This window comes from Triplophysa dalaica, chromosome 21 (genome assembly GCF_015846415.1).
Source record: "Triplophysa dalaica isolate WHDGS20190420 chromosome 21, ASM1584641v1, whole genome shotgun sequence".
Classification (NCBI taxonomy): Eukaryota; Metazoa; Chordata; class Actinopteri; order Cypriniformes; family Nemacheilidae; genus Triplophysa; species Triplophysa dalaica.
In genome coordinates, this window is record NC_079562.1 from 2,732,205 (window position 1) to 2,746,115 (window position 13,911).

At 39.5% G+C, this 13,911-nt stretch overlaps 1 protein-coding gene across 12 annotated transcripts in view; it reads left to right on the forward strand.

Annotated features, from left to right (window-relative positions):
* The window catches only part of camta1b (calmodulin binding transcription activator 1b), a 241,876-nt gene that overhangs the window by 123,565 nt on the left and 104,400 nt on the right, over positions 1-13,911 (forward strand). For 11 of the 12 annotated variants that reach the window (XM_056734472.1, XM_056734473.1, XM_056734475.1 and 8 more), the window contains one exon: positions 508-575. The exons of the other annotated variant lie outside the window; for it this stretch is intronic. In XM_056734472.1, coding sequence (XP_056590450.1) covers positions 508-575 — 68 coding nt within the window. The remainder of the gene's footprint in view (positions 1-507; positions 576-13,911) is intronic. 12 annotated transcript variants of the gene reach the window in all.

A 13,911-nucleotide genomic window follows, 5' to 3' on the forward strand; every position in this document is an offset into this window, starting at 1 on the left:
CTGCTGCTTGTCAGAGGAAAAGATGAAGTCGATACTGCGTGCCGATTGGCTGCAAGGCTCGGATGTGATTCCCCCTCGGGGCTGTGTAATCTGGCTTCAGACGGCAGCTCGACCGGCAGTCTGAAGAGTTTCAGAACACCCAAGAGCGATGGATGAACGATGGTCATCATCGGGTCATCTAGAAACATCCACAGCGCTTGTGTCTGGGTTTGAAGATGGACGGGCTGCTCATACCGATGCTCAGAGCTCTCCGCTCAAACCCAGGCGGACCAACTCGGTCATGACTTAGTTCGCTGGGATCAAAAACTCACTTTGTATGATTGCGATTTGTAGTTTAGAACTGAGCACGTAAGGTTTTATAAAGTGAGCAAGATCTCGGTGCGGGGGTAAGGCATGTCCTCCACAAGACCCAATTTGAACATGACCTCTTTGAAATATGTGTTTTGCTTGTTGTTTGTAAAGTATGTTTGCGGTACGATTTAAATGTTTCTCTTTCCTCCATTGCAGGAGATCGCGGCCTACTTGATAACATTTGAGAAACATGAAGAGTGGCTGACAACGTCCCCCAAAACCAGGTGAGACACGAAGTGCATGGATGTGAAAACCCCGGAGCGAAGCTGCCAGCTCGTGCACTTTGGCTTGTATGTTCAGACAGATAATGGAATATTAATGACTATTTCGAATGCAAGATGTGGCCAGGTCTATTAGCTTAATGCTGTCTTTGCTCACCAATGCCATTAACGTGGGTGGTAATGTGGTGAGATCCTAGAATATCGCCCTTCGGTGATAAGGGCTTAGCACGAAATTTACAGTTTTACTTGATTTACGCAGGAGCTATAATGAAAAAGCTTTTTAGTTTTAATGTCGGTCTCTCTATCTATCCTGAGAGATAACAACTATTAAGATAATACGCCGCGGTTTTATGTGAAGCACTGCTGTGGCCGATTTCTGGTGTTTCGTCGCCTTTATCTGTCTGTTTAATGACTTCTAGACTTGAGGTTGCAAGCGTGTTGTGTGTAAATATTTAGTGAAGTTCTACAGAGGGGCATGCAATTAAATTGAATTGTAACGTAAGGAACTTGTGAGCAAAGCCGAATGCTGTTATACCGACGGTATCAAAGAAAGCAATTTTGCACGCTTATCCTAGGCAGTCCGGAAAGATAAGGTTGAATTTATTCATAAACAGAAAACTGTGGAAAGGGCAGGGGTTGGTACAGGAGGCAAATCAAGGCAATGAAAAATACGTGCAGACAAATCACCCCGGGGTTTTGAGCGTAAGAGCTGTTTACATGAGCCATTGAACAGAGGTTACCTGGCCTGCATCTGGACCTGTCACTCACACAACGAATACACACACAAACACACATTTGTAAGTACAGCAAGTGTGGGAGGCAAATAAGAGCTTTGCTGTGAACACAGCGGGGTTTTTATTTGTTAGATTCCCAAAGATTAATTTGGCCTCTGAAAGCAGCGTTTATTTTATTTGCAGTCTGCATTCTATTAACACACGCTACTACTGCCGTCACAACACACTCAACACGCATATACATACACTACACATACACATAACTGACCCGACTACACAACTGCACACATTGACACAAAAAACTGACTACTGAGACAACTACACAAAAACATACACACATGTTAAGTATGTGTGCACAATTTAATACAAACAAACGTTCACAAACTTAACGTCTACTGTCCCAACTACAAAAAGCAAACTCACAACTGCACATATCCATTCAAACACATAGACATACCTGTAGAGACCCAATAACATACACCGATACACACTCCTGACCCACACACACACACACACACACAGTGAGACACACACAAAATGAGAGACACACACACACACAGTGAGACACACACACACACACACTGGACCAAACAACCCATACATGTACAAATTACACATACATTCATACATAGTCCAGCATAAACACTCAAGACCCAACTACACAAAAACACACAAAACGAGGGAGACACACACACAGTGAGACACACACAAAATGAGAGACACACACACCCACAGTGCGACACAGACACTGGACCAAACATCACATATACTTACGAATTACACATACATTCATACACAGTCCTGCATAAACACTCAAGACCCAACTACACAAACACATACACACTTCTGACCATGTGCACATACATACTCTTGACCCAACTACACAAGCACACGGACACACACAATGAGAGAGACATCTACAGTGAGACATGCGCACACAGTGAAACACACACACACACAGTGAGACACACACAAAGAGAGAGACACACACACACACACACACATATAGACACTAGACCAAACATCACATAAACGTACAAATTACACAAATATTGATACACAATCCTGCATAAACACTCAAGGCCCAACTACACAAACACAGACACATTACTAGGTACACAGAGTTTGCACACAGACACACACTAGTAAACTTGTAAACACCATAGCCCCTCACCGCCTCCGGCCTGCCTTTACATAATGGCTCTGATTTTAGTCTGCAATTTGCCATGGCTGTTTAGTGCAGCGAGTGGCTTTCTGCTTCTAATGAAGCTTGTGTGTCTCCAGGCTGTCTTCAGGGGTCTCTCTCACACACACACACACACACACACACATTCGTTTGACTATAGTAACATAATTAGAGCAATGAAACCGCTGAGTTGATTTTGTCATTGTAATTATATGAGGTTAAAATAGTCTTCACATCTAAATAGTGACTGTCTTTATAAAAAGTCAATTTGGCGGTTAACTCATGATATCTTTGTCATCTTTGGATGGTGGAATTGTTTTCATGCGATGGGTTGTTCTGATGCGAATGTCCGTTGGTATTTGCTGGATTGTGTTAATATTCAGTAGCTCTGATAATCTCAGTCACATATGCTGCTCTTCACTGTATTGTGCGACTTTATTATGCAGCATTATGGCTTTGTTTATTTTTATTCACAAATCTGTGCTGGCATGTGCTTCTGTCGGGTGCGTGTGCACATAAACCTTTGCGTGCCTGGCAAGTCTTGGCACAGCTGCTGTCTCTGTGCGTGCGTGCATGTGCGCATATGTGTGCGCGTGTAGATGTGTGCCTGTGTCTGCGCATGTGCATCTTCAACAACAACCAGCTAAATTGTAAATGTTTTTGTATTTTATATAAATTATTTGAAATATTTATCTATCAGTATGTACTGTGTCTGATCTATCTTTTATATCACATTTAGATGACCAGTCTGTACAGTAGTTAGACAGTTTTAGTCAGTATTTGTGTGATCTTTCTGACTGATCCAAGGTTCATTTTATGAGTGGTTGTGTGACCTGTCATAGGAAATCATGTTGTTCATTTATTATATTGCAGCCTCATCGTTGACTTTAACACTAAATGTTTTCATTACTGAATGTTCTTTATCACGCTGTCCACTACATTTTTATGCCTTGTAATGTTTATCACTTATTAAAATCACTGAGAGCTTTAAAAGCTTCTGCTTTGATATTCAGATGTAGTCTCACATTTGACTTTTGGCTTAAAGCGTGACGCATTTAGCCCTTTATTCTGCATATGAGCTCATTTGAATTATAGTGCAACGTTGTGTTCTGTGGTGTTGTGGTGAGAGTTACCCTCCATATAGATTTGGTATTAATTACTAAATACTTCAGAGACATTAATATAGCTGTGCTCAAGGAATTTAAAATGAACGCTAAATGCTAGTCGGAACATTCGCAAAATCTGTTTATTAAGCAGAATTTTCTTAAGCGAGATCAGACTACAGCTTTTTTTTATTCAAATTTATCTGTGATACAGAAGCTAATGTGCATCTGATTACAAAAAGCTAGAATGGTCAATAATGTTTTTTTTTTCATGATTTATTATTTTTGTGATGTAAACACCGGCCTTTAGACCTGATGATGTTTATCTGCTGATACAAGGTTGCACCCTTCTGTGTTTGTGTTTATACTTAAAAATGGGGTTTTGTTTTTTAGGTATCCTTTTAATTTTTTAGATATAGACTATATATATATATATATATATATATATATATATCAGATTAACTGAAAAAAAAAACAGATGGTCAATTCCGTGAAAACATATACCATGGAAAATTTTTGTTTTTACCAGCGGTTTTTACTATGGTAAAAGGGCAGATTTTAACATTTGGTAGTTCAAATACCCATGTGAGATCTTTCCTCAAATTTGTAAAGCATTTGTTTTGTTTTTAGTGCATGATTTTTCATAGTCAGGAAATGGCCATTTTCAGGATTGTCACATCCATAACGCTACATATTCCTCATAAATAGACACCTGAAAATTAATATAAAGTAAATATTTTATGTTCTATAAAGAGGTATCCCTTCTCCATTCATTGGGTATTATTGCTTCAGGGTTGTGCATTTTATTTGATAAAAATCCTACAAAGTTTATCGTCTAAACCAAAACCGCATCCTTTTTATGTCACATCCATAATGCATGTTTATTTACCTTTTTGTAAATAGAAATTTGTTCATAGAAGGACATTTTTTAATGTTTAGACTCTTTCAACAAGGGTTCAGTGAAATATAAACAGATGGTTCAATATAATCGTAACAAATTAATTCTCTGATCATTTTATGACTAAAGTCACGTCTGTTGTTCACAACATGTAGAAATGGCACAATATACTGTCAAATAGTGTTTCTCGAGCTGTAGATTTAGAAGTTATACGGTGCTGAAACACGGCTTGCCATCCACATCTCTCTGTCTCGCCGTGACTTCATCTCCTCTCTGGTCGGCCCTTCAGCGCTCTCAGACGCCTCCAGTCTTTGACTCTTCTGAAGCAAAGAACATAAAGGCCTTTTTCCATCAAAACAATGACGGCCGAGGAATACCAATGCACGCCCCGACCGTTTTGTCGAAGTTTAATTTGCCCGATCTGCTTTGTGTCATGTGTCTCTCGTCTTTTCCACAAGGGGAGAGAGTCTCAGGTCGTAATTAAACACTGCACGCTCATTCATGTGCAAATGCACCCAGGGCTCTTTGAAACTAAACCAGGGAGGGTGGAGCGAGGAGAAAATAGATAATAAATAGAAGGAAACGGGGAGGACGAGAAGGAGAAGGTGTCCAGACGCTTCTGGCGTCCATGATTCCCGCTCAAGACTTTGTAGGCCAGTGAACCGAGAAGACCTGTCGGTACTGCTGTAATTTTAAACAGAAGCAGAATAGAAATTTTATTCTGGATGGAGCTGCCTTTCAGATATTGTCTCTGGATGTTTTTAAAGGCACATTATTGACCAATTAAAGGGATTAATCATCCATGGCCATCTATCATCAGGGTTGACAAACATGAAAGTCAAGTTAATTGATCCGTAACATGTTTCGTTTGACCGAGGCCTACACAAACTCAACACACACACTGTTGTTGTTGTTGTGAGTCAGCATGTGGTATTATCTGACTTTCAGTCAGGGTGAGAGAGAGAGAGATAATATATGCTCTTGGATTGATCGGTATTTAATCTCTAATGTACGCATGAACATTATATGCTATTCTAGGATTAAATGTGGTTTTGTTAATATCCAACTAGTCAACCCTGTTATCAAAGTTTTTTTAATAAAAACATAATCCATCAAATAATTTTTTTAACTTCGATAACAGGGTTGACTAGTTGAGCTTGATAATGTAGTCGACACTACAATTTTTGTAAAATTGGATACTGAATAATTGCTTAAAGCGAATAATGGGAAACGAAATGAAAATAATATTATTTACTTGCTGTTAAATATTGTGTATTGTTTATTTATGTTCCGTTTCGATAACAGGGTGTGTGCAAAATGTCGAATGCAATTCAAATGTACGTTTTTGATAAATTATTTACAATGATCAAATATCAGTTTTACAATTTCATCAATTTTGTGTACATTTTTCAAAATTGTAAACAGTTTAATGGAATGTAAAACAGTATATGTATAATAGCCTTTATAGTTTTATATATATATATATATATATATATATATATACATATAAACAAATATGTTTGGTCTCATGTGGTTTGGACTAGTTTAAATCTGGTCGTGAATGTTTTCCACCGCTAATCATTTCTAATCCTCACGCTGCTATTTGTTTAAACAAAAGTGCTAGAAACAATAGGCAGTGATTGACAGGAATTGTTGGCGATAGACACAGAGACACGTTTGATGTACAAAAACAAATGTTAGAAGTCTCGAGATATGTTTTGACGTGCTGTGTAATGAAATAATATTGATATTGTCCTGTTTTTCTCACGGCTGAACAAAGACAGACTGTCAGCGCACGCTCTCTCTCGCACATATCAGTTTCTCTTTGATGCCCACCTCTTGTTTGAAAGCGCTGCCATAATCCCGAATGAGCAGTTGGTCAGACGCGCCTTTTATTAAAACACCAAAATAACAACAGAGAGGTTTTAAGGTTTCATCGAACATAGTGGTCTATTCCTCCAGGAAATAAACAAGAGCTTCACACAGCAAACGTCTGTGCGTGCTTGTGTGTGTGTGTGAGAGAGAGAGAGAGAGAGAGAGAGGGGCAGTCAGAGGTGTAGGAAGTGGCTGTTGTAGATGGGGGTGGTGGTGTGGCGTAATGAATTGAGCGATGGCTCGTCTCTCAGACGGTACATCAGCTTCTCTGGCTTTTCCCATCACTGTTGCGTGTGTTGGCGCGCTGTAGCGGCAGACAGACTCTCTGCTCTGGACTAATGCACTCTGGCAAGACACTGTGAGCTTATTAGTGCTAGAAGAAAGACAGTGTGCGTGTGTTTGTGTGTGGGGCGGGCAGGGGGTTCTCTAAACGTCTCCAGACTGGGCTTTCACATCGCTGTTGAAAAAAACAGCACATGGTGGTTAAGTAGGTTTTGAAGCATGGCATCTGGTTTGTGCTGGTTTAAGATGGTCATCAGCTGGTCTTAAACTGGTCTTGAGCTGGTTTAGGACCAGCTTAGGACAAGCTTGAAACAGCACATGACCAGCACAAAATCATCTGCCATGCTTCAAAAGTTTCCTAACATGACCAGCACCATCCTTCAAAACCTGACCAGCATGCTGTTTTTTCAACGGGGATAGATTGTGAGGATCTGCCAACGGCCCCCATGAACAAAACAGTGTAATAAATATACACACAAATGTTTTATGAATAACAGAAGTCTGTGAGGATGCGATTGCAATTTCGTATTTTTGTAAGTGTGCATTTTGTGTGTTTTTTTGCATGTATGCGTTTATACACAAAATGCTTGTTTGTGTGTCTGGATGTGAGGACCAAAATGTGTGTGTGTAGGGCGGTGGGCCTGAGCAAAGCGGTAGTTGAGCAAGATGAAGCAGGAGGGGTCTGAAAAGTGGCAACATGTCAATATGAAATAGAGAGAGAGAAACCGACAGAAGCCGGAGGAGAGCAGCAGGCGATGATGAATGACAGAGATGGCATGTAGGACGCACTCGACCGTAAGAGAAGAGCCGAGGAAGAAATCTGACAGAATTAGAAAAGAAAAAACCCGGCGAGGAAAAGATATGATGTGATGGATGATGCGGCCGTGTGCTTGTGTGGTCTGAGAAGATGTGACCGTCCGTACAGTGGAAGAGCCGGAGATTTCCACCGCTGTGTGACCCACAGAGCAGCGTGTAACCGCTTTTAAGTCGTTGGTTTGGCCGTTACATTGATGGCATTTATATTTAACAGTGTTGGCCGTGAATTGACTGCAGGGTGACCTGATTCTGTCTGATTTGAGCTTATGAATAAACAAAAGCAAATCAACATATACAAACACGAGCAAGCGGCACACAGAATGTGTCCTTCATGCAGTCTTCAGCCTGCTGATGTGTACCAATATCGAACACGCCATCTCAAGAGAATTTCACGATTTTACAGACAACATTGAGGTTAAATGTAGAGCAAACTGAGCCTTTGGGTGAACTGCTGTGTCCTCTTGTGTTTGCTTTACTCGTTTACTTCTTATATTTATTTCTAATCAGACCTGTAAGGATAACAAAGTCTACAAACCAAAGAGATTTCAAACTAATTTTTTTAAAACCAAATTGTTTGAGTTATGCTATCAGCGTTCATTTTAATCATTTGTTGTATTAACTTATTGTATGTCAACTCATTCTTGTATATTGTTATTTGGCCTTAAGATTTTAGGAGATTTGGTGAGACAGAGTCTCTTGTTTGAAGAGATACTGTAGTGACCCGTGTGCATGATAGGCTTAATTAATGTTTGTTGGAGTATTTAAGATTTTAATATTTCAAAATTCAGTTTCTTGAAATAAAAACATTGTAGTTATCAAGTGTTTATTTATTTGCAAGAGATCTGATAAGCATCTCCTGATGTTATTTACTTCATTAAATTAATCTACGGGACAGACGTTTGTGCCTGCAATACTGCCGTCTGAAGTCTGAACGTCTTCTTTCTTCTAGAATAAAAAGTTTGGTTTAAAAGAAACATTGAAGCTCCAAAGTAATTATCAAGTAATAGTAAACAGACACAAAGACGCCACTTGAAGGTAATGAGCTTGAGAGAGTGTATAGTGTTCTTCCGGAGGTGAGCTTTATGGTTTATAACTTCAGAGTTTGTTCGGTCTTAAATAAGACCACGGTGCGCTAAAAGAGATGAAGAATTGAAAGTTAATAAACCTTTGGAACAACCAAAGATGTCTCAGCAACCCCACCGCCGTCGTCCCGGCGAACTTAAAGCTTTACAAAGTGCGTGTGTGGCCTTAACAAATACGTGTTTCTCCTGTTGTACATGTACAGCTGACGTTTTCGATAAGAAATGACGGAGAGTTTTGACTTGTGTTAATTCTTCATCATTGCATTATTAATCTAAATCAATAGTTAATTGATTTATTATGCAGTGTATTTTTTCCCCCATGCTTCGGGTTTAAAGAGTGAAAGGATTGTTGAATGACGTTTTAAATTGGAAAATTAATATTCATAACTCCTAATGAAGTTTCTAGAATGACCCTCGATCCGAAGCTTAACCAAGATTTAATTAACAATCTTGGCAGCCGACACCTTTGACAGAACGCTTGGCATAATCGAGCCGCCTGGACTGACTTATTGTTTTAACACGATAAAACATACAAACATTAATATCGGGCCAATGCTGAGCTCTTAAGATCCTCAAAGACACAGACATCTCATAATGTGCCGTTCACAAATTATGCTGGCAAACATTAGGAGTAAAACTGCTTAAGTGTGAAAATAATGTCATGCTAGACTGAGCAGTAATGAATATATTAGGACTCGGGCATCTGATTCAAGGTCAGAGGGAAATTTGCAGCAACATTTATAGACCCCGTAGAATTTTCAATAATTGCCGTCCTGTCATAAAAGTTTAACCCTCAAACCTTGATATTGATGCCAGGTATCGACCCGCTGCTAAATTAATCCTATTATTATGGACTTGTGAGAGATTTATCACTGATGTTTTTATTTATTTTGCTTGATGAAAGATGTTTTTTGGCCTCTGTGCTCCTCCGGTCTGAGTAACATTTACTTTAACTTTTTTGTCAGTCTAAGGGGAAGTAGTCATTCTTTTAAATGTTTTGCAGACAAACCGTCCGCTTGACAGTAAGAGACCACCTAAAATCATAAAGCTACCGTTGATTTTTGTGTTTTGAGATTTGTTGCCTGAAATAGATTTTAACACAAGATTACATTTTTAAACATTTTGTATGAAGACGTGGCAGCCGCTGCAAATACTTGTACAGCAAAACTGGCAGAAATGCTAATAAACAACCAACAAAGAGACAGTTACGCTTCTGACCTCAAAAGCGTTTGATAATCTGATGATCAGTTATTTTTTTTAAACAACCATTGAATCAACCTGCTGCCTTGTACACATGACGGATGTAGGGACTCTTGGAAGTGTGTAAAGCCAGTTTAAAGCGACTGATTTTGTGTTAGATCTCCTCAACTTTGTGTTTGAGGCGGTCAATGATTGGACCGCTGGCTGTCTGTGGACGTGTCATCTGAAGGTGTGACCAGTGCAGAGAAGACATATAAATGTTCGTATGAGAATCCGGAAATAAATATTTTAGTTCATATGTCTTTATATTATTTGTTTTGCACTTAATTTAGTGTAGAGCCTGTGCCCCTGGACTCCAGTGTGTACTCGTGTGTTGCTGTCCGTGGTCCTGAACATCAACACACTACTCAGACAGACTGATTCAATTAGATACTATCAAACATCAGCGCTTATGTGTGGGAACTCCACTTGATCTCACTGTATTTCAGTCAGTTCACATGCTGACCTTCAGATAGAGCACAGATTTCAAAACAGGGCAAAATTGAGGGTTAGAAACACAACACGTGACCTTATGTTCAAAACACAGCTAGTGCTGAGGATATAAATGCAGTATGCTGTTTTGCGGTTTTTGATAGGTTATATTTTTAACAAGCATTCATGCGCTATTAAACAGATGGTGGAAAGGGTTGAGCAAAAGTTTATTCTGTAGCTGAAAGTCTAGAGACGTCCGTATGATGCAGGCAAACGATTAAAAATGCTGGGTTGTTTAAGTACAGGATTAGGTTTATTTTAATGAGATTTGTTTAATCCAACAGATATATTTGTCCACATTTTACCCAACCGTGAGGTAAAGCAACCAAGTTTCTATAGCAAAAATGTGAGAAACCCTGTGAATACCTAGCAAAAGTCAATTTTTTTGATGGATTGTTTTTTTCAAAAAATCATGTTACATAATGAAAATAAAATTCTCTGAAAATAGAACTTTGAAATCTTTAATATTGACTAAGTTAAGCTGTGTGAAAGATTGAAATCAGAGAGACATTAAAGGAGTAGTTCACTTTAAAATCAAAATTTCATTAAAATCAAAGAATCATTTACTCACCCACATGTCATACAAGCCGTTCAGTTTCATCGCAGCTTCAAAAGGCTCTAAACGACACCGGCCGATGAATAAAGGTGTGGTAGTGAAACGAATAGTAATTGTCCTAGAATAATTATATACTTTTTAAACATAAATAGATTGCTTGCTCTGCCTCGGTGTGCATCCATGTAGGGCGTCCATGAGTTCACGTTATCATTTTGGAAGCAGAAGTTCCAACCCATTGTTTACGAGAGTGGAGAAAGAAGACGGTTCGAAATGTCTTGGATGTTGAATGACAGTGTAATACTGTTCAAAGTCGGGAAGGAAGGAGGCGGGAACCGGCCAACATTTAAACAAACTTTAATCAAAATAAGCAAACAATTACACAGAAGTAAAATGCCGGCAGCCACCTCACGGTCGACTGCCGGCCACAAAAACATAAATACAAACGTAAACATATGTCCGGGCCCGGTCTTCTCTCGTCAGCAGCCCCATCGTTCATCCTCTTATGCTCCCGATTTCCTCCGTGAGATATCAAATATCACTCAAGCACCGGCCCCGCCTCCCGGCTCCACGTTATGTCTTTGTGCAAGACTATTGTTTAAAATGGTCATTTCGTCAGGGATGTTTAAACCTTTTGAAATCTACGTCACGCGTAACCTTTCCAATGTGATAGCATAATGCGGAAGTCATGGACGTGCATGCTGGAGGAACTCAAAGGGAGAGTGTAAAAATTTTCACAGCAAGGAATGAGGCGGGAACTTACGAACATATAAACAACTTTTAATGAAATAAACAAACATTTCGGCAGCTCCTTTACCGTCGACTGCTGGCCACACAAACATAATAAAACCTAACGTAACATCCAGGCCTAGACCTCTCTCGTCGTACACTCCTGTCTTCCGATCTCCTTCGTGAGAGATGCGAGATCGGTGCAACGCACAGCTTACACTAATTATCACTTGAGTCACCTGGCTCATGACGTTCCTTCACGCCACTCGTCCCGCCTTGCTCGTTATTTTATATATGTAAATAACTTGCAAAATGACTAATTGTTTCGCTCGACAACATCTTTATTCATCGGCTGGTGTTGTGCTGGTGTAGAGCATTTTGAATCAAGTTTTTTTTACAGGCAGGGTCACAAATAATAAAAAAACAACTGTGTGGTCGTGTGCACATCACATATGAGATATACTGAACATCTATAACTGGCAATATTTTGTGCTGCAAGTGTCTATTCATGCTCGCATAGTATTCAGAGAGATCTTGTGAATCTTTTGAGTGTGTCGAGTGTCAGCGTTGCCGTTAGCACTTCGGTTCTCTGCGTTTAGTCGACATGATCAGAGCCTTCTCTCAGTAGGCAGCGACCATGTTTCATTAATCAGTTTTTGCCATCTCTCCCAATCAGCCTCGCTCCTCACCCCAACACGGGCTCGGTGAGGCCTTCCCCGGCCTCAGATGGAGCTGTCGGCGGCGCAGGGGTCTTTTCCATCCCTATGCTGAGGGGCTTTTTAATTTAAGGTAATTAATTGCTGACCTCGTTTGACGAGGCACTTTATGAGTCTTTGGCGACCGCCTGCGATTTCTGTACTTCCTGCTGCTTGCGAGAATTCCTGCGATGACAACACTTGAGAGCGGCGCGATCGAGCGAGAGCAGAAGAAGAGGCAAGCGGGATGGGAGGGGCTTGTTGTGATGGGTTCCAGTGGGAAAAACCACAGAGAGAATCTGGTGCTTTCTAAAAGAGACGAGTGATTTCCCAAGTCTGCAGTTCTTCCTGCTCTGGTGGAGGTTACATCCCATCGTCTGCCTCCGCCCGTCTCCAGACTCGACTGTCATGGGCATCCGCTCCATTTAATCAAACACATTTTTGTGATTACATTCGCCTCCACATTCCAGAGAGAGAGAGAGAGAGAGAGAGAGGAGGAGATGGAGAGAGAACATTGTGGATCAGTAAACCATCTAGTGCCACAGTGTCTGCTGACAAAGTAAATCAAACTCACACACTCATAAGAGACGAGGTCGGCCAGCCCATTAGAAAAGCACTTCCTTTTTTTCCACTCTCTTTTTATCTCTCCAGTCTTTCCATTTTTTCCCTGTCAGGCAGATTTTAAAGGAACAGTTCACACATAAGGCTGACGGTGGTTCCTTTAAAACATTCTTTTCAAATTTATTGATTTGTACAGTTTTGCATTGTTGAAAAGAAGCTTCACAGAAAATATTTTTTTTGTTCAGAAAGCCATAAGGAAAAGGTGAAGGCAAAGAAATAGTAGAAAAAATAGAAAAACGTAATTATGAAATACATAGAATATGATCTATGTCTTCCAAGGTGTGATTTAAAATATGCAATATGTATAGATTGCGTTTATGATTTTTTTTTTAGGATAACAACCTCTGTTCACTATTAACAAATATCTCAAACTTATTCTTTCTACTTTCCCAAAAGAAAAACAGTGAGAAGAGTTTGAAAAGACATAAGATGAGTAAATAATGAAATAATTTTCCGTTTTAAGTGAACTTTTAAGTAGAATGTCTGGTTTTATATGCATAAGCATGTTAAAAGTCAGTAAGTGTTATTGAGAATTACGTGTATGGAAACACATGAAAAATTATATTTGCCTGTCAGCCTCAAAGAACAGAAAACAAAAATATTATAGTAATTATTTTCCCGCTCAGCATAAATTAACACCTATAAACTGTAAATAGTTTTGACAGTATGGCTACGCTGGAAATACATCAATAATACAGTAAAAGCTACAAAAATGTAAATTGTTTTTACAGTAACACATCACTGAAAATATAGCAAACACTATGTTAAAACAGCAAAATTAATTTACAGTGAAGCCTTTCCTACAGTTGATAAAATTTCAGGAGGCAAAAATCAACACAAATCAAGTGATGGGGAGGAGAAATCTGGCTTTTCTCTGATTGGCCCAGTAAAAAGTTAACAGCTTGGCTTCCCAATTCTGCTCCTTCAGTAACAAATAAACAACACACAGTACAAACAACTGAAAATAAATGGATAGAAAATGAGCTTGATGGTTTGTAGAAATGGACAGGGCTTCTTGTCTCTAAAGGTGCATT